This window comes from Lepisosteus oculatus, chromosome 11 (assembly GCF_040954835.1).
Source record: "Lepisosteus oculatus isolate fLepOcu1 chromosome 11, fLepOcu1.hap2, whole genome shotgun sequence".
Classification (NCBI taxonomy): domain Eukaryota; kingdom Metazoa; phylum Chordata; class Actinopteri; order Semionotiformes; family Lepisosteidae; genus Lepisosteus; species Lepisosteus oculatus.
The window spans coordinates 13,384,460-13,406,857 of NC_090706.1; the positions used below are offsets into that span (position 1 = coordinate 13,384,460).

The window sequence follows — 22,398 nt, forward strand, 5'->3', positions numbered from 1 at the left end:
TGTGGTCCATGTAGGTCCTAATGCCCCAGTATAGTGACGGGAACACTATACTGTAAACAGGCGCCGTCCTTCAGATGAGACGTAAAACCGAGGTCCTGACTCTGTGGTCATTAAAAATCCCAGGGCGTTTCTCGAAAAGAGTAGGGGTGTAACCTCAGCATCCTGGCCACATTTCCCAATCGCCCTTACCAATCATGGCCTCCTAATAATCCCCCTCTATGAATTGGCTTCATTACTCTGCTCTCCTCCCCACTGATAGCTGGTGTGTGGTGAGCGTTCTGGCGCACTATGGCTGCCGTCGCATCATCCAGGTGGGGCTGCACATTGGTGGTGGTGGAGGGGAGAACCCATTATCTGTAAAGCGCTTTGAGTGGAGTGTCCAGAAAAGCGCTATATAAGTGTAAGCAATTATTATTACCTTAGGGAGGCTCCAGTCTGTCACGGTCCAGTCACATCTTGTTCTTGAAGGGTCAGGACAACAGTGTAAGAGAGGGCAGGGGGCTGCATCATTACCATTTACAAACCTCCTTTGTTGGACACGTTTAACTCTTCTGGCCCTGCTGGTTGCTGAGGCGCAGGTGGCACAGGGGCTGATGGGCCTCAACATGCTGACACACACACGCTGCAGGCATGACGCTACACACACAGATCGAAGACAGCATCTGAGGTGACTTCAAAATATCTTTTATTTCAGATTGCAACTCCATACATGGGATTCCAGGACAAAAATATACATATAAACTGTTTTGGGTCTGGGGCAGGGCCAGGGTTATATCGTTAGTACACACTTAGGTGTCCTGATATGTGACTTGTTGCATCGTGGCACCAGTCCGACAGACGTACCTTCAGGCATTCGAGTCGTGGACAAAACATCCGATTCTGGGAAACCCCTTCGAGCTTCATGAAGAGATGGAGCTGAACCATGAATCATGTCTAGAACCTTTTTAGGCGAGGTTTCCCACCCAGAACCGTCTGCCCCAGTCCCCCTGGACCCAGAACCGGCTGCCCCAGTCCCCCTGGACCCAGAACCGGCTGCCCCAGATTCTTGGACCCAGAACCGGCTGCCCCCGTCCCTCTGGACCCAGAACCTCCTCCCCCAGATTCCTGGACCCAGAACTGGCTGGCCCAGTCCCTGTGGACCCAGAACCTCCTCCCCCAGATTCCTGGACCCAGAACCGTCTGCCCCAGTCCCCCTGGACCCAGAACGGGCTTCCCCAGTCCCCCTGGACCCAGAACCGTCTGCCCCAGTCCCCCTGGACCCAGAACGGGCTTCCCCAGTCCCTCTGGACCCAGAACCGTCTGGCCCAGTCCCTCTGGACGCAGGACCAGCCCTTGCAGAGGGCCTTCAGGCGTCACCGCACAGCTGAATGTAATGACACAGTGTTCCTGTATTGCTACATGGAGCAGTGTGAGGGGCACAGGGTCACAGACAGGAGGAGGAGTTGCTGTCCTCACAGTCGCCAGTCTACCCAGCACAGAGACAGGGGAATATTGTCATTGACATCAGGGCCTGGTGTAATAATAAACGGGAATATTGTCATTGACATCAGGCCCTGGTGTAATAATAAACAGGGGAATATTGTCACTGACGTCAGGCCCTGGTGTAATAATAAACAGGGGAATATTGTCACAGACATCAGGCCCTGGTGTTATAATAAACAGGATAATATTGTCACAGACATCAGGCCCTGGTGTAATAATAAACAGGGGAATATTGTCACTGACATTAGGCCCTGGTGTAATAATAAAAAGTGGAACATTGTCACTGACATCAGGCCCTGGTGTAATAAAAACAGGGGAATATTGTCACTAACATCAGGCCCTGGTGTAATAATAAACAGGGGAATATTGTCACTGACGTCAGGCCCTGGTGTAATAATAAACAGGGGAATATTGTCACAGACATCAGGCCCTGGTGTTATAATAAACGGGAATATTGTCATTGACATCAGGCCCTGGTGTAATAATAAACAGGATAATATTGTCACAGACATCAGGCCCTGGTGTAATAATAAACAGGGGAATATTGTCACTGACATCAGGCCCTGGTGTAATAATAAAAAGGGGAATATTGTCACTGACATCAGTCCCTGGTGTAATAATAAACGGGAATATTGTCACTGACATCAGGCCCTGGTGTTATAATAAACAGGGGAATATTGTCATAGACATCAGGCCCTGGTGTTATAATAAACAGGGGAATATTGTCATAGACATTAGGCCCTGGTGTTATAATAAACAGGGGAATATTGTCATAGACATTAGGCCCTGGTGTTATAATAAACAAGGGAATATCATCACTGACAATAAAACTGTGGGGGAGTATGTGGAGGAGTGTTATTAGTGTAATGAACAGCAGTTCAGCCTGTCCCTGAGCTTTGTGATTGCAACATCTCACTATCAGATCATTTTCACATTAAAAACATAATCCTAAAAATATTCTGGCTGTTTCTGTCATGCAATGAAGGAGAAACGCTTCCAACTTTTTTCCAAAAACATGTTTGGCTGCTGCAAATGCGCTTTGTGACAGCGCCCCCTGCCTGTCTACAAACAGCATATCCCAAAGTTTGTCCTGTGACAGGGACTGGTGTCTGCAAGACACTGCATAGTGGGCGTGCAGACAGCGCCCCCTGTCTGTCTACAGTGACTGTCTGTGACCCCCATACTGACAGCCAGACTGGAAACAGTCTGCACAATCTGTAAACAGTGAACAGTAGAACTCATCGACAAATCAGGGCTCCTGACCCCTGCCCCACCAAAAGAAACAGACAGATTTCAAACCGTACATTCCTGTTGCAATCCTGCCCTCAAGTGCAATCCTGATAATAATCATTATGGGAATAATGCTTGTAAAATACATTCAGCCTTAGTGCCTTAAATATGTATTTATACGTAGCGTACTATATACAGTATACAATCACATATACAGATTTACCACACAGGAACCATCAGTAACTCAGGCTCAGTTGCTTAAAATCATCAGCAGTGAGCAGTGAGGTGATTTCTACAGCAGATACAGACAGTTCTGTCCTTGTCTCTCATCCCTCCTTCTCTCCCACTGTCGTCGCCACGTTTACACCATAGTTTGGTACAGTATGACTGTCTACAGCTCCCCAGGGTTTCTCTCACAGAGAGCAGAGGTACGAGCTTGCCTGTGCAGTCGGCGCAGTACAAGGAGTGCAGCAGGCTTGCCCAGTCAACACAGGGCAAGGAGCAGGTCTGCGCAGTCAGTGCAGTGGAAGCAGCAGGCTTGCGCAGTCAGCACAGTATATGGAGCAGGTCTGCGCAGTCAGTGCAGTGGAAGCAGCAGGCTTGCGCAGTCTGCACAGGGCAAGGAACAGGTCTGCACAGTCAGTGCAGTGGAAGCAGCAGGCTTGCGCAGTCAACACAGGGCAAGGAACAGGTCTGCACAGTCAGTGCAATGGAAGCAGCAGGCTCGCGCAGTCAGCACAGGGCAGGAGCAGGTCTGCTCAGTCAGTGCAGTGGAAGCAGCAGGCTTGCGCAGTCAGCACAGTATATGGAGCAGGTCTGCGCAATCAGTGCAGTGGAAGCAGCAGGCTTGCGCAGTCAACACAGGGCAGGAGCAGGTCTGCACAGTCAGTGCAGTGAAAGCAACAGGCTTGCGCAGTCAGCACAGTATATGGAGCAGGTCTGGGCAGTCAGTGCAGTGGAAGCACCAGGCTTGCGCAGTCAACATCGGGCAAGGAACAGGTCTGCGCAGTCAGTGCAGTACTACCGCAGGAGTGTAGAGCTCTCGACAGACTGTGATCTACAGAAATAACAACATACATGGAGGTGTATCCCTAAATAAAACCAAGCAAATCACTATAAGAAACCCAATCACATTCAAAACAGAAGGCTTTGAACAGGTAAAGTGGCTCGTACCTGGAACCATGACGCCTCTGGGATGGAAAAAGATATGACTGGCCTGACCTGACGTAACCACCTCACTGCTACATAGACAATCCCTGAGCTGCCGCAGGAGGGCAGCATGCTGGGAACTGTAGTTTAGTGCCTCCTTCTCCCATAATATATACAAAGAAAAGGAGAGGTTTTTCACATTTCAATTAAAACAGCACACGCGTGCACACACAGACGCACACAGGCCCCAGGATCTGAGTCACTGATGGCGCTCTCACGGTCTGCGAGAGCGCTATCCCAGGATGCCTTGGCCCATGGCCGGAGTGTGACGTTAGGAATTCAGATTTAGAGGTGTGAACCTGGCTGCGTGGCCTCCTGGTGACACCCACACTGACAGCCAGACTGTCACTGTGACCCCCATACTGACAGTGGAAACACAGGCATGCCATGCAGTCCCCAGGCAAAGACAGGACCTTCAGGGGTGTGCATATGCCAAACTGAGCACCCCCTCCCTGGGACACACCCTCCTCTTCCTCCATCTCTCTCCACCCCCCTCCCCAGCCCTCCCTCTCTGTACCCCCCCTCCACTTCCTCCCTCCTCTTGACCCAGCCCCAGTCTAAGATGCCCCCCCCAGAGCGATCTTGGTGTTCTCATACACCACATAGCTGATGCTGACAGCTGGGATGACCTTCAGGAAGTTGGGCGCGATGCCACGATACAGACCAAGGACCCCCTCCCGTGACACGATGTGTCTGAACTGGCCAAGCATAGACAGCTGGGGACCCCCCTCCACAGAGGCTGAGAGAGAGGAGAGAGAGGGGTTCATACAGACACACTGACTGACTGGACACTACAGTACATTAACACTGCACTGAGAGAGAGGGGTTCATACAGACACACTGACTGACTGGACACTACAGTACATTAACACTGCACTGAAATACACATAGCCTTACCCTGGGCTTGCATGCGGGTTCGAATCAATGCTAGGGGATAGCTAGCCAGCTGACCACAGGTACTGGATACAGTGCCACAGCCCAGCAGAACCAGGACTCCTGGGTCAGGAGAGCCCAGACTGTATCGCTGTAGCCAAGCTGTCTTAAGAGTCTGTGAAAAACACAATGGTAAAAAAGTTCAACTGGACACTACAGTACATTAACACTGCACTGAGAGAGAGGGGTTCATACAGACACACTGACTGACTGGACACTACAGTACATTGACACTGCACTGAGAGAGAGGGATTCATACAGACACACTGACTGACTGGACACTACAGTACATTAACACTGCACTGAGAGGGGTTCATACAGACACACTGACTGACTGGACACTACAGTACATTAACACTGCACTGAGAGAGAGGGGTTCATACAGACACACTGACTGACTGGACACTACAGTACATTAACACTGCACTGAGAGGGGTTCATACAGACACACTGACTGACTGGACACTACAGTACATTAACACTGCACTAAGAGAGAGGGGTTCATACAGACACACTGACTGACTGGACACTCCAGTACATTAACACTGCACTGAGAGAGAGGGGTTCATAAAGACACACTGACTGGACACTACAGCACACTGACCTCATACACTGCCAGGTCAATGCCTGCGTAGGGGATGATCCCCAGCATGTTGGGCAGGTAGCCCTTGTAGAACGCCCGCAGGCCCTCCCTGCGTAGGATCTGCCGTGCACAGTCTGCCACTCCCGAGTACTGCCCAGTGCGCCGCAGTGTGAGACGGGTCTTCAGGACCTGGAAAGAGACAGACACTGATCAGTACAGGGTCTTGAGGGATGCCACTCTGTACAGGGTCCTGCAGGAAACTATTCTATTCAGGGACCTGTAGGACACCACGCTGTACTCTCTACAGGGGCCTGAAGGAAGCCACTCTGTCCTCTGTATCTGGGCCTGTAGAAGGATATACTGCCAGTTTCCTAGTGCCTGTTGTCCCAGGATCAGGTTCCGTTGCCCCAGGGTCAGGTTCCTTGTTGGCCCAGGGTCATACTCACCTCCATGGGGTAAATGATGGTCTGAGCAGTGGCTCCAGCCAGAGACCCTGCGATGAACCTCTCCTGAACTCTCAATGAGCCCTCGTTCCCCCGGATCGCCCGCTTAATCTGGGGTGAGTGAGACAGAGGGCGAGCAAGTGAGACAGGGAGTGAGTATATATGAGAGTGAGACAGGCAGGAGTGGGTAACGGGTCTAACAGAGAGAGTGGAAGAGAGTGGGGCAGGGAGAGAGAGAGTGAGACCGGCAGTGTGGAAGAGAGTGAGACAGGGAAAGAGAGTGAGACCGGCAGTGTGGAAGAGAGTGAGACAGGGAGAGAGAAAGTGAGAAGAACAGTGTGGAAGAGTGGGGCAGGGAGAGAGTGAGACAGGCAGTGTGGAAGAGTGGGGCAGGGAGAGAGTGAGACAGGCAGTGTGGAAGAGAGTGAAACAGGGCATCAGAGTAGCAGGTCCCACCTGTTCGTAGGCCATGAACTTGATGGCGGACTCGGGGGCGATCTTCAGCACATTGATACCGTTTCCACGCCACAGCGAGAGGACCCCTCCCTCCAGCACCATCCCACGCAGACCTCCCAGGACCTTCATCCTGCGCAGCCCCCCCAGAGCACCGGACCCGTGAACCTGGAGACACAGCACAGCCTCCACACTCCACAGCTGTACAACATCACAGCACAGCCTCCACACTCCACAGCTGTACATCATCACAGCACAGCCTCCACACTCCACAGCTGTACATCATCACAGCACAGCCTCCACACTCCACAGCTGTACATCATCACAGCACAGCCTCCACACTCCACAGCTGTACAACATCACAGCACAGCCTCCACACTCCACAGCTGTACATCATCACAGCACAGCCTCCACACTCCACAGCTGTACATCATCACAGCACAGCCTCCACACTCCACAGCTGTACATCATCACAGCACAGCCTCCACACTCCACAGCTGTACATCATCACAGCACAGCCTCCACACTCCACAGCTGTACAACATCACAGCACAGCCTCCACACTCCACAGCTGTACATCACAGCACAGCCTCCACACTCCACAGCTGTACAACATCACAGCACAGCCTCCACACTCCACAGCTGTACATCATCACAGCACAGCCTCCACACTCCACAGCTGTACAACCACACAGCACAGCCTCCACACTCCACAGCTGTACAACATCACAGCACAGCCTCCACACTCCACAGCTGTACATCATCACAGCACAGCCTCCACACTCCACAGCTGTACAACATCACAGCACAGCCTCCACACTCCACAGCTGTACATCACAGCACAGCCTCCACACTCCACAGCTGTACAACATCACAGCACAGCCTCCACACTCCACAGCTGTACAACATCACAGCACAGCCTCCACACTCCACAGCTGTACATCATCACAGCACAGCCTCCACACTCCACAGCTGTACATCATCACAGCACAGCCTCCACACTCCACAGCTGTACAACATCACAGCACAGCCTCCACACTCCACAGCTGTACAACATCACAGCACAGCCTCCACACTCCACAGCTGTACAACCACACAGCACAGCCTCCACACTCCACAGCTGTACAACCACACAGCACAGCCTCCACACTCCACAGCTGTACATCATCACAGCACAGCCTCCACACTCCACAGCTGTACAACATCACAGCACAGCCTCCACACTCCACAGCTGTACATCATCACAGCACAGCCTCCACACTCCACAGCTGTACAACCACACAGCACAGCCTCCACACTCCACAGCTGTACAACATCACAGCACAGCCTCCACACTCCACAGCTGTACATCATCACAGCACAGCCTCCACACTCCACAGCTGTACATCATCACAGCACAGCCTCCACACTCCACAGCTGTACAACATCACAGCACAGCCTCCACACTCCACAGCTGTACATCATCACAGCACAGCCTCCACACTCCACAGCTGTACAACATCACAGCACAGCCTCCACACTCCACAGCTGTACATCATCACAGCACAGCCTCCACACTCCACAGCTGTACAACATCACAGCACAGCCTCCACACTCCACAGCTGTACAACCACACAGCACAGCCTCCACACTCCACAGCTGTACATCATCACAGCACAGCCTCCACACTCCACAGCTGTACAACATCACAGCACAGCCTCCACACTCCACAGCTGTACAACATCACAGCACAGCCTCCACACTCCACAGCTGTACAACCACACAGCACAGCCTCCACACTCCACAGCTGTACAACATCACAGCACAGCCTCCACACTCCACAGCTGTACATCATCACAGCACAGCCTCCACACTCCACAGCTGTACATCATCACAGCACAGCCTCCACACTCCACAGCTGTACATCATCACAGCACAGCCTCCACACTCCACAGCTGTACATCATCACAGCACAGCCTCCACACTCCACAGCTGTACAACATCACAGCACAGCCTCCACACTCCACAGCTGTACATCATCACAGCACAGCCTCCACACTCCACAGCTGTACAACCACACAGCACAGCCTCCACACTCCACAGCTGTACATCATCACAGCACAGCCTCCACACTCCACAGCTGTACAACATCACAGCACAGCCTCCACACTCCACAGCTGTACAACATCACAGCACAGCCTCCACACTCCACAGCTGTACAACATCACAGCACAGCCTCCACACTCCACAGCTGTACAACATCACAGCACAGCCTCCACACTCCACAGCTGTACAACCACACAGCACAGCCTCCACACTCCACAGCTGTACAACCACACAGCACAGCCTCCACACTCCACAGCTGTACATCACAGCACAGCCTCCACACTCCACAGCTGTACATCATCACAGCACAGCCTCCACACTCCACAGCTGTACAACATCACAGCACAGCCTCCACACTCCACAGCTGTACATCATCACAGCACAGCCTCCACACTCCACAGCTGTACAACATCACAGCACAGCCTCCACACTCCACAGCTGTACAACATCACAGCACAGCCTCCACACTCCACAGCTGTACATCATCACAGCACAGCCTCCACACTCCACAGCTGTACATCATCACAGCACAGCCTCCACACTCCACAGCTGTACATCATCACAGCACAGCCTCCACACTCCACAGCTGTACAACACAGCACAGCCTCCACACTCCACAGCTGTACATCACAGCACAGCCTCCACACTCCACAGCTGTACATCATCACAGCACAGCCTCCACACTCCACAGCTGTACAACATCACAGCACAGCCTCCACACTCCACAGCTGTACAACATCACAGCACAGCCTCCACACTCCACAGCTGTACAACATCACAGCACAGCCTCCACACTCCACAGCTGTACAACATCACAGCACAGCCTCCACACTCCACAGCTGTACATCATCACAGCACAGCCTCCACACTCCACAGCTGTACATCATCACAGCACAGCCTCCACACTCCACAGCTGTACATCATCACAGCACAGCCTCCACACTCCACAGCTGTACAACATCACAGCACAGCCTCCACACTCCACAGCTGTACAACATCACAGCACAGCCTCCACACTCCACAGCTGTACAACCACACAGCACTCACACACAGCTGCACAACACACAATACTGACCCACAGCAAAACCACACACTGCACTGCACATCTTTGAGCCACAGCAACACAACACAGTACACAAACTGGCCCACAGCAACACATCTCTGGACAGCCAGGTCTGCCTGTGTCCAGTTTCAATGTGCAGCCTGTGGTCACTGAGCCTGTCCTCTCTGGTCAACCAGGTCTGCCTGTGTCCAGTTTCTGTGGCCAGGTTGTGGTCACTGACACTATACTTAGTCAGGATCTCTCCCACCACACGCCCACCCCGCTCCCACTCCCTGCTCCTCTTCCTCAAACCTGCAAGAAGACCTTCAGCCGATCCAGTGGGGCGGTTCCGGTTCGGGACACCGCCCCTGCCATCGCCCCGGCAACCAGCTGCTTCCACCACAGCCCCGACCGGCGCTCCCTGTCCGAGAACTCGTCCGGAACCGCCAGGTTCTCCCCGATGTCCAACACCTGGGGGGAAAGGGACAGCGGGGGAGGTCACTGAGTGAGCACGGGTCCGACTGGTTCACCCCCCCTCCCGCAGGCAACCCCCTGCTTTACAGACTGGTTACAGGGTGTGTGCTCAGTCAGGACGAGCCCGCGGGCCAGCCCTACTGACCAGGACTGACCAGGGAGTGCTTCCAGTAGTGCGCGATGTCCTCCATGTTGGTGATGGGGTTCAGCAGGAAGTGGTCCCTCCACTCATTCCAGTCGATGGTCATGGTGCCGTCCTTGTCGATCCTGCACAGGCAGAGGGGAGAGACACTGAACTACAGAGACTCCCTCCGGGCTTGGTCCACACTGCACACTGCACACATCACACTGCACACTTCACACTGCACACCCCCTCCCACACTGCACACCCCCTCCCACACTGCACACATCACACTGCACATATCACACTGTACACCCCCTCCCACACTGCACACATCACACTGCACACTTCACACTGCGCACCCCCTCCCACACTGCACACATCACACTGCACACCCCCTCCCACCCTGCACACATCACACTGCACACATCACACTGTACACCCCTTCCCACACTGCACACCCCCTCCCACACTGCACACATCACACTGCACATATCACACTGTACACCCCTTCCCACACTCCACACATCACACTGCACAGCCCCTCCCACACTGCACATATCACACTGTACACCCCCTCCCACACTGCACACTTCACACTGCACACTTCACACTGCACACCCCCTCCCACACTGCACACATCACACTGCACACTTCACACTGCGCACCCCCTCCCACACTGCACACATCACACTGCACACCCCCTCCCACCCTGCACACATCACACTGCACACATCACACTGTACACCCCTTCCCACACTGCACACCCCCTCCCACACTGCACACATCACACTGCACATATCACACTGTACACCCCTTCCCACACTCCACACATCACACTGCACAGCCCCTCCCACACTGCACATATCACACTGTACACCCCCTCCCACACTGCACACTTCACACTGCACACTTCACACTGCACACCCCCTCCCACACTGCACACATCACACTGCACACCCCCTCCCACACTGCACACCCCCTCCCACACTGCACACATCACACTGCACACTTCACACTGAACACCCCCTCCCACACTGCACATATCACACTGAACACCCCCTCCCACACTGCACATATCACACTGTACACCCCCTCCCACACTGCACACTTCACACTGCACACCCCCTCCCACACTGCACACATCACACTGAACACATCACACTGAACACCCCCTCCCACACTGCACACATCACACTGCACACTTCACACTGAACACCCCCTCCCACACTGCACACATCACACTGCACATATCACACTGTACACCCCCTCCCACACTCCACACTTCACACTGCACACATCACACTGCACAGCCCCTCCCACACTGCACACATCACACTGAACACCCCCTCCCACACTGCACACTGCACACTTCACACTGCGTACCCCCTCCCACACTGCACACATCACACTGCACAGCCCCTCCCACACTGCACACATCACACTGCACACCCCCTCCCACACTGCACACATCACACTGCACAGCCCCTCCCACACTGCACATATCACACTGTACACCCCCTCCCACCCTGCACACTTCACACTGCACACCCCCTCCCACACTGCACACATCACACTGCACAGCCCCTCCCACACTGCACACATCACACTGCACACATCACACTGCACAGCCCCTCCCACACTGCACACTTCACACTGCACACCCCCTCCCACACTGCACACATCACACTGCACACATCACACTGCACACCCCCTCCCACACTGCACACATCACACTGCACACATCACACTGCACAGCCCCTCCCACACTGCACACATCACACTGCACAGCCCCTCCCACACTGCACACATCACACTGAACACCCCCTCCCACACTGCACACTTCACACTGCACACTTCACACTGCACACCCCCTCCCACACTGCACACATCACACTGCACACCCCCTCCCACACTGCACACCCCCTCCCACACTGCACACATCACACTGCACATATCACACTGTACACCCCCTCCCACACTGCACACATCACACTGCACACCCCCTCCCACACTGCGCACCCCCTCCCACACTGCACACATCACACTGCACATATCACACTGTACACCCCCTCCCACACTGCACACATCACACTGAACACCCCCTCCCACACTGCACACTTCACACTGCACACTTCACACTGCACACCCCCTCCCACACTGCACACATCACACTGCACACCCCCTCCCACACTGCGCACCCCCTCCCACACTGCACACATCACACTGCACACCCCCTCCCACCCTGCACACATCACACTGAACACATCACACTGCACACCCCCTCCCACCCTGCACACATCACACTGAACACCCCCTCCCACACTGCACACTTCACACTGCGCACCCCCTCCCACACTGCACACATCACACTGCACACCCCCTCCCACACTGCACACATCACACTGAACACCCCCTCCCACACTGCACACTTCACACTGCGCACCCCCTCCCACACTGCACACCCCCTCCCACACTGCACACATCACACTGAACACCCCCTCCCACACTGCACACTTCACACTGCGCACCCCCTCCCACACTGCACACATCACACTGAACACCCCCTCCCACACTGCACACTTCACACTGCGCACCCCCTCCCACACTGCACACATCACACTGAACACCCCCTCCCACACTGCACACTTCACACTGCACACCCCCTCCCACACTGCACACATCACACTGAACACCCCCTCCCACACTGCACACTTCACACTGCGCACCCCCTCCCACACTGCACACTTCACACTGCACACCCCCTCCCACACTGCACACATCACACTGAACACCCCCTCCCACACTGCACACATCACACTGCACACCCCCTCCCACACTGCACACATCACACTGAACACCCCCTCCCACACTGCACATATCACACTGTACACCCCCTCCCACCCTGCACACTTCACACTGCACACCCCCTCCCACACTGCACACATCACACTGCACAGCCCCTCCCACACTGCACACATCACACTGCACACATCACACTGCACAGCCCCTCCCACACTGCACACTTCACACTGCACACCCCCTCCCACACTGCACACATCACACTGCACACATCACACTGCACACCCCCTCCCACACTGCACACATCACACTGCACACATCACACTGCACAGCCCCTCCCACACTGCACACATCACACTGCACAGCCCCTCCCACACTGCACACATCACACTGAACACCCCCTCCCACACTGCACACTTCACACTGCGCACCCCCTCCCACACTGCACACATCACACTGCGCACCCCCTCCCACACTGCACACATCACACTGAACACCCCCTCCCACACTGCACACTTCACACTGCGCACCCCCTCCCACACTGCACACCCCCTCCCACACTGCACACATCACACTGAACACCCCCTCCCACACTGCACACTTCACACTGCGCACCCCCTCCCACACTGCACACATCACACTGAACACCCCCTCCCACACTGCACACTTCACACTGCGCACCCCCTCCCACACTGCACACATCACACTGAACACCCCCTCCCACACTGCACACTTCACACTGCACACCCCCTCCCACACTGCACACATCACACTGAACACCCCCTCCCACACTGCACACTTCACACTGCGCACCCCCTCCCACACTGCACACTTCACACTGCACACCCCCTCCCACACTGCACACATCACACTGAACACCCCCTCCCACACTGCACACATCACACTGCACACCCCCTCCCACACTGCACACATCACACTGCACATATCACACTGCGCACCCCCTCCCACACTGCACACTTCACACTGCACACCCCCTCCCACCCTGCACACATCACACTGCACACATCACACTGCACACCCCCTCCCACACTGCACACATCACACTGCACACCCCCTCCCACACTACACACATCACACTGCACACCCCCTCCCACACTGCACACATCACACTGCACACCCCCTCCCACACTGCACACATCACACTGCACACCCCCTCCCACACTGCACACATCACACTGCACACCCCCTCCCACACTACACACATCACACTGCACACTTCCTCCCACACTGCACACTGCACACCCCCTCCCACACTGCACACATCACACTGCACATATCACACTGTACACCCCCTCCCACACTCCACACATCACACTGCACAGCCCCTCCCACACTGCACACATCACACTGCACACATCACACTGCACACCCCCTCCCACACACCAGCACTAGTCACCCTCTGTCACTCTGACACACTGCACTGTGTCAATACTGCACACTGCTGTTTTGCCGTGATGCAAGACTGACCCCTGCAGGATGGTCTGGGCCTGCTCCGTGGTGATGTCCACCCCGAGGTTGTGCAGGGCCTGCTGGATTTCACCCACGTCGATCTGACCTGCAACACAGCGCTACTGTCAGCACAGGCAGGGAGAGCAGGGAGCCAGGGGCAGCGGCGTGGCTGGAGGTGGGCAGGAGTGGGCGAGTGGGAGAAGAGAAGGCTGTCTGACCTCCCTCGCATACGCTGTGAACTCTACTAACAGTGAGAACAGTGTTTGTACAGCACGCAGCAGGTCAAACATGGGCACACAGTGAGACCAAGTGCTGTGTAAGCATACACTGAAATTAATCACTGCGAGTATCCAGTGAGTAACCTAGGAGTATACACTAAAGTATCTGATGAGTACAGTACAAGTAGAATTAGTGCAGTGTGTTTCCTATGAGTATGCAGTGTGATCATAAAAAGATGGCCCTGTCAGTACAGCAGGAGTATGTGGTGAGTATCCTGTGAGTACAGCAGGAGTATGTGCCAAGTATCCTGTGAGTACAGCAGGAGTATGTGCCGAGTATCCTGTGAGTACAGCAGGAGTATGTGTTGAGTATCCTGTCAGTACAGTGGGAGTATGTGCTGAGTATCTTGCGAGTACAACAGGAGTATGTGCTGAGTATCCTGTGAGTAATGACCATCATTGTTGCGGTCCAGGCTGCGGAACATGAGTCTCAGCTCCTTCTCGTGTGACCGCAGGTAATGGGTGAACTCCTCGAAATCCAGCAGGCCGTCCAAATTTGTGTCCCCCGCTCGGACAATCTCCTGACAGGGGGACAGCGGGAGAGGAGCAAGGAAAGAGAAAAGTGAGAATCTGAGATAATAACAGATTCCTGCAGCTAAGCTTATCTTTGACAGCCCTGCAGACACACTGTTCTACTGCACTGGGACTGTAGCTCCTATTGTAACAGGACTGTTCTACTGCACTGGGACTGTAGCCCCTATTGTAACAGGACTGTTCTACTGCACTGGGACTGTAGCTCCTATTGTAACAGGACTGTTCTACTGTACTGGGACTGTAGCTCCTATTGTAACAGGACTGTTCTACTGCACTGGGACTGTAGCTCCTATTGTAACAGGACTGTTCTACTGCACTGGGACTGTAGCCCCTATTGTAACGGGACTGTTCTACTGCACTGGGACTGTAGCCCCTATTGTAACAGGACTGTTCTACTGCACTGGGACTGTAGCTTCTATTGTAACAGGACTGTTCTACTGCACTGGGACTGTAGCTCCTATTGTAACAGGACTGTTCTACTGTACTGGGACTGTAGCTCCTATTGTAACAGGACTGTTCTACTGCACTGGGACTGTAGCCCCTATTGTAACAGGAATGTATCCTAACATCACGGTAGCGTCATGTGCGTTCTCGTCCCCCGCAGAAAAACAATACGGGCTTACGAGTCCCAGAATAGAGCGACAAGCGGGGGAGGGTGGAAAGAGACGCCTGTCTTAAAATAAGAAAGCTATCCTGTCGCGGACAGTGGGCCGGCCCCTGCCTCACCTCCTCCGCGTGGCGCCCCAGCGACATGCCCCTCGCCGCCAGCCCCTGACGCAGTTCCTGCACGTCGATCCTCCCGTCCTTGTTCAGGTCCAGCTGCTCGAACAGCTCGATCCATATCTTCTCCCGCTCCGGGTCGGAACCGTTGCTGTAGTCCTGGCAGCGGGCCCGCCACCGCCGGGCCCGAACCCCCGAGTCGCCCATGGGGCCGGGAGGAACCGAGCCAGCTGTCACAGCTGCCCCGCTGCCGCGACCCGGTCAGGTGGGGGCTGGGGCGTGTTCCGAGCTACCCCGAGCTGTCGCGGAAACGGCCGAGCGGGGAAGCTGTTCCGAGAGTCCCGGTCCGCTACTTCAGTACCGGAGATCGCCGGCAGAACCGGGGTCGAATCCGGCTGCTTCCCACGCCGGCGGGAGAAGACGGAAGAGCGGAGAAAGAGGCGGAATCCTCGGCGTCTTCTGGCAGGCGCTGGACTCGCAGCGCGACTCGCATCGCCGCCGAGCCCCTAACCCGCCGGGGCCGGAACCGTAGCGCCGCCGCCGGCTCTGTCCCGGCTCTAAACCCGGCTCTGTCCCGGCCGTGAGCGCCGGTGAAAGTGCGCCTGAAGGCTTTTTCCTGCTAACCGCGCTGCACAGTGCAACACAGCCCGAGAAAGACGCACTCCGCTCCCGCCTGCCTCGGTTTTCCTGCCCGGCCAAAATTCCTGTGGGTTCACCTCCCTCTCGGTGCCTTTCTCGATTACGTCCCGGAAAATAAATAGCCGAAGGTGAAACCTTGATATCCCCTCTCTCTCTCTCCTGCTCTCTCAAGGTTTCAAGGCGTCAGCTTCGAGAAGTGAAATTGAGGAAGAGAGCGGCTCCACTGTGCTCTCTAGTGTACCGGAGTGTGCTGAGCCCCGGGCAGCTGTGCGGCAGTTCGGTGTTTATATCAGGCTCCGTAATACGCTGGAATACTAGGCTCTACTGCAGGATACTGTAATGTCCCACGGTGTACTGTACTGTAGTGAGCTATACTGTAAGATACTGTAATTTCCCACAGTGCACTGTACTGTAGTGCGCTATACTGTATGATACTATAATATTCCATACTGTACTACAGTGTGGTATACAGTAGGATACTATAATATTCCATACTGTACTATAGTGTGCTATACAGTAGGATACTGTAATATTCCATACTGTACTGTAGTGCGCTATACTGTAGGATACTGTAATATTCCATACTGTACTATAGTGTACTATAGTGTGCTGTACAGTAGGATACTGTAATATTCCATACTATACTGTAGTGCACTATACTGTAGGATACTGTAATATTCCATACTGTACTATAGTGTGCTATACAGTTGGATACTGTAATTTCCCACAGTGTACTGTACCATAGTCAACTGAAATGTCCTGTATTGTACTGTAGGAAACTGTAATGTCCCACACTGTACTGTAGTGCACTATACTGCAGGATACTGTAATGTCTCAGTGTACTGCAGTGTACTGTAATATTCCATTGTGTACTGTAGTGAGCTACATAATGATAATAATTCCTTACACTTATATAGCGCTTTTCTGGACACTCCACTCAAGGCGCCTTACAGGTAATGGGGACTCCCTCTACCACCAGTCCACTCACCACACACCAGCTACAGTATCAGTGGGGAGCACAACAGAGTGATTAGGCCAATTTAAAGGGATTATTAGGAGGCCAGTATTTGTAAAGACTGGGTGTAACTTTGGCCAGGACACCAGGGTAACACCCCTGTTCTTGTCAGGTGTCAGGACCTCTGTTTTACATCTCATCTGAAGGACGGTGCCGTTTTTTCAGTATGGTGTCCCCATCACTATAAAATTAATTCTAGACGTAGGGGTATTTGACAAACTCTTCGTTGTAGAAGACCCTAGACCTGATGTTACAACTTATTTTTTCCTGGTTGCATGCTAGTTCATACTGTAGGATACTGTAATGTCCCATACTGTACTGAAGTGTGCTATATTGTAGAATACTGTAATTTCCAACAGTGTACAGTACCATGGTCTACTGTAATGTGCCATACTGTACTGTAGGTTACTTAAACATTCCATACCATACTGTAGTGCACTATACTGTAGGATAATGTAATGTCCCATGCTGTACTAGTATAGAGTGCTGACATCTGCTGTAGATTATTCTGCTTTGCTTCAGTGCAGTGTACTGTACAGTGCTGTAGTGTGGTATACTATAGTGTACTGTGCTGTACAGTGCTGTAGTGTGGTATATTCTAGTACAGTATACTATACAGTGCTGTAGTGTGGTATACTATAGTACAGTGTACTGTACAGTGCTGTAGTGTGGCATACTATAGTATACTGTGCTGTACAGTTCTGTAGTGTGGTATCACAGAGCATGGGCAGTTTGCGGGCTGATCCATAGCCAGTTGATCTGAAAATCTCCTGCATCCAGGTTTTGGAGGATTCAAGGGAATCAGCCTCAACAGCATGGCTGGGCAGCTTGTTCCAGACTCCCACCACCCTCCGCGCCAAATGTCAGTGAGCGGCCCTGGCTCCTGGTTTCACTGCGAGGATTTCTTGGTCGGAGCTTCTCAGCACTGCTGAGGTGAACCGGTCCCGGGACCCAGTGACACCCAGTGACACCCACCTCTGTCATCATCCCATCACACCTGTTAGCGGCTGGGTAAAGGGCTCAGAGCCCTGGAAACACTGTGGTCAGCACTCCGAGAGCAGGATTAGAGCTACAGAGCTGCAGAGACACGGGATTATTGGAGTCTCGGCTCTGGTGTTCTCCAGAGCCCTTCACCATCCACTGGGCTCTGATTCACGAGCCTGACACACGCTCACACTGACACTAACTCACACTGACACATGCTCACACTGACACACGCTCACACTGACACACACTTTCACTAACATGCACTCACACTGAAACCAACTCACACTCACACTGACACTAACTCAGACTCACACTGACACACTCATACTGACACACGCTCACACTGACACACACTTTCACTAACATGCACTCACACTGAAACCAACTCACACTCACACTGACACTAACACACACTCCAGACAGTAGTAGCTAACAAGACCAGGCCCTCTGTGTGTCCCCCTGCTGTCTGTCACGCCCCTGACACCCTCCGGACAGCGGGGGGCAGTAGTGTGTCTCGTACAGTTTGTGCCAGATGGATATTTTGTCATTCAGGGATAGTTAAAAGTCACACTCTACACGCTACGGGTGATTTTCTCTCTCACAGCTCACACGAAAGTGGGGCAGGTTGATAATATGTTTCAAATAATTACAAAAAATAACCAGATCGGGGAAACTTCCATAAAAAAATCTGAGCCCGGTCTCTCAACCGCAGTTCCTCGCTCCAGCCAGCAGATGGCACTCTCACACACAGGTTGTTTGGGGCACAGCCAGGAATTAAAGGGGGTCTCGTCTGCGTAAGAGGGCGAGAGCAGCCATGTCACTTTTTGAGCTGTTTGTAAGGATTTAGGATTACCAGGAAAAACTGATTCCTTTATGAAGGGGGGGTTTAACATCGCTGTATTTCCTAGATCCTGGAGCAGTTCTGAAAGGTGCTGTAACAGGAAGAGCTGTTGAATCTGGTAGCAGGTGTGTTTCACGCTGTGGAGGAGGAAACTGGCACACCTGTCACACAGCACCCATGCTTACACTGAGCCAGCAGAGAGGGCCTGTGTCGGGGCGAGGAGTGGGACATCGACTCAGCCCTCTGGGTGGGAGTCTGCGATTGGGCTGTACTGACACAGCAGAGGAAACAGAGCCGAAAACACCAGCCAGTGTCACCGGTGGAGTGGGTGTCCACAGAGCCACAGTCACTGCTGGAGTGGGTGTCCACAGAGCCAGTGTCACCGGTGGAGTGGGTGTCCACAGAGCCAGTGTCACCGGTGGAGTGAGTATCTGTGGGTGAAAGTCACAGTCACCGGTGGAGTGGGTGTCTGTGGTGAGAGTCACTGTCACCGGTGGAGTGGGTGTCCGTGAGTGGGAGTCAGAGTCACAGCTGTGTCTTGCCTGATTGATGTGGCTCCCTGGCAGTTTAAATTCACCTCAGTCTATTTCCAGCTACAGAGCCTCAGCCCTCAGGCTGAAGAGGGTGAGATAGGGAGGAACTCGTTACAGAGAGGGGCTAACGACCTGTTTCCATCCTCCCCTTTCCTCTCCTTCCTTCCTCTGTACAGCCGCTATCCGAGTGCACGCTAACAGCCTGAACACACACACTGACACACACACTGATATACACACACACCAACCGCCCGAACACACACTCTGACACACACAAAAACACTGACAGCCCAAACACACTCTGACACACACACACAATGACCGCCTGAACACACTCTGACACACACAAACACACTGACCGCCCAAACACACTCTGACACACACACACACTGACCACCTGAACACACTCTGACACAAACACACACTGACACACACACACACTCTGACACACACACACTGACCCCCGACACACACACTGACACACACTATTATTTTCTTTGTATAGCCCCTATTTGAATGCATGCTGATAGCTCCTCACACACACTTTGGCAAAAACACACACAGTAGGAGTCACACAGGACACAGTACTGCTCCAGCAGTGCAGGCTCTGCTGCAGCCCCTGTTCTGGGTCCAGATGGGCTGGCAGTGCCCAGGTCTGACAGTACTGCTCCAGCAGTGCCAGGCTCTGCTGCAGCCCCTGTTCTGGGTCCAGATGGGCTGGCAGTGCCCAGGTGTGACAGTGCTGCTCCAGCAGTGCCAGGCTCTGCTGCAGCCCCTGTTCTGGGTCCAGATGGGCTGGCAGTGCCCAGGTGTGACAGTACTGCTCCAGCAGTGCCAGGCTCTGCTGTAGCCCCTGTTCTGGGTCCAGATGGGCTGGCAGTGCCCAGGTCTGACAGTACTGCTCCAGCAGTGCCAGGCTCTGCTGCAGCCCCTGTTCTGGGTCCAGATGGGCTGGCAGTGCCCAGGTGTGACAGTACTGCTCCAGCAGTGCCAGGCTCTGCTGTAGCCCCTGTTCTGGGTCCAGATGGGCTGGCAGTGCCCAGGTGTGACAGTACTGCTCCAGCAGTGCCAGGCTCTGCTGTAGCCCCTGTTCTGGGTCCAGATGGGCTGGCAGTGCCCAGGTGTGACAGTACTGCTCCAGCAGTGCCAGGCTCTGCTGCAGCCCCTGTTCTGGGTCCAGATGGGCTGGCAGTGCCCAGGTCTGACAGTACTGCTCCAGCAGTGCCGGGCTCTGCTGCAGCCCCTGTTCTGTGGGCGACAGCAGACCAGGTCATCAGCGCAGAGCAGGAGCACGATCTGTGCATCAGCGGATGTGTCAGGGAAACGCTCTCCTGAGGTGTCAGTGTGTCTTTGGGCTGAGCACTGCGGTCAGGCAGAGGATGGTGGGCTGACATTGAGCACGCTGATGGAGGAAGGGTCCAGGTGAGCGACAGTGTCGTCCTCTGAATCTTCCTGGTGTCCCCTCTCATCCTGCCACTGAAAGCCTGGGCCCTTTAGAGAGCTGGAGTGGTACAAGCCGGGACACTGGGGTCACCACCTCTGGTGCAAACGGGAGTCTGGACTACACACTGACCAGTGCAGCACCGGTGGCGTCTGGCCTGCAGACTGGCAAGGGCGCGAGGGGGCGTGGTCAGGGGCTCTGGGCTGTGGCAGGAAGTCAGGCTGGCGCTGGCGCTGGCCTGGCTCTGCGGTCGCGAGGTTAAACGGCCTGCACACCACAGCGCTGACATCCGGCCCTGCACTCTGTGGGTCACTGTGGATCTGCGCTGTGGACCGCCAGTCAGCCTCAGCACTTGGCCATTTTTAATCAATCCTGGCGGCATTATAAACATGATAAATACTGCAGGTACAGTGAACCCCATCTCTCCTTCACGTACGTCTTTCTGCAGGGGGTCCCAGCCCCCTGGTCCTGGGCTGGGAGCTTGGCCCCCAGCCAGGCGGGCTCAGCACAATCTATGGAGACTTAAACACTCCACAATCCTTTCTGTACACTGGGTTATTATCTAGTGAACTACAGAATATAGATATCCAAGAGCTATAGAATATGTATAGTGGATCAATAAGCCAGCTTCGCACTGGCTACTGCAGTCCTGGCGAACTGAGCTTCCTATCCAGCTGACATGAGCTTCGTCCAGCTGACCTGAGCTTCGTGACCAGCCAACCTGGGCTTCCTGTCCAGCTGACTTGAGCTCCCTGTCCAGCGGACCTGGAGCTGCTGTGATCAGAGGGAGCTGAAGATGAAATGCCAGACTAACACTGTTCACAATGCTGAGCATCTGCAGCTACAGAGCTCAGAAGGTGCTCCAGCACATCGTCCATCTGCTGCCTGCAGAGATCGACCAACCGCAGAACAGGAACCCCGGTATGTGCTTCTTATGTGCTTTTCAAATATTTTACAGTCACTGCTTTAGATTGCAACACACGTGTGGAATGAACAGTGAAGCTTCTCCTGCACACTAATCTCCTGCACAGGACCCAATGACAAAGGCTGGAGGGGCAGGGAAGGGGTTAACTCCATCAGGGA

General features: G+C 54.0%; 1 protein-coding gene across 4 annotated transcripts; it reads right to left on the minus strand.

Annotated features, from left to right (window-relative positions):
* Window positions 1-668: 668 nt before the first annotated feature.
* Window positions 669-16,867, minus strand: slc25a23a (solute carrier family 25 member 23a). Of its 4 annotated transcripts, none has more exons than XR_011191077.1 (11): window positions 15,866-16,867; window positions 15,000-15,126; window positions 14,346-14,433; window positions 10,090-10,201; window positions 9,773-9,931; window positions 6,337-6,501; window positions 5,884-5,991; window positions 5,459-5,626; window positions 4,819-4,969; window positions 3,886-4,018; window positions 669-3,769 (listed from the first exon to the last, which is right to left on the minus strand). XR_011191077.1 is itself a non-coding variant. In XM_069195639.1 (11 exons), the coding sequence occupies exons 1-11, from the start codon at window positions 16,064-16,066 to the stop codon at window positions 4,009-4,011; spliced, it is 1,431 nt and encodes a 476-aa protein (XP_069051740.1). In that variant the 5' UTR covers window positions 16,067-16,867; the 3' UTR covers window positions 669-4,008. The 4 variants fall into 4 exon arrangements, 3 of the variants coding, with proteins under 3 accessions (XP_069051740.1, XP_069051741.1, XP_069051739.1); XM_069195639.1 differs by adding an exon at window positions 4,519-4,660 and having other exon boundaries at window positions 669-4,018; XM_069195640.1 differs by having other exon boundaries at window positions 669-4,018.
* Window positions 16,868-22,398: the final 5,531 nt, after the last annotated feature.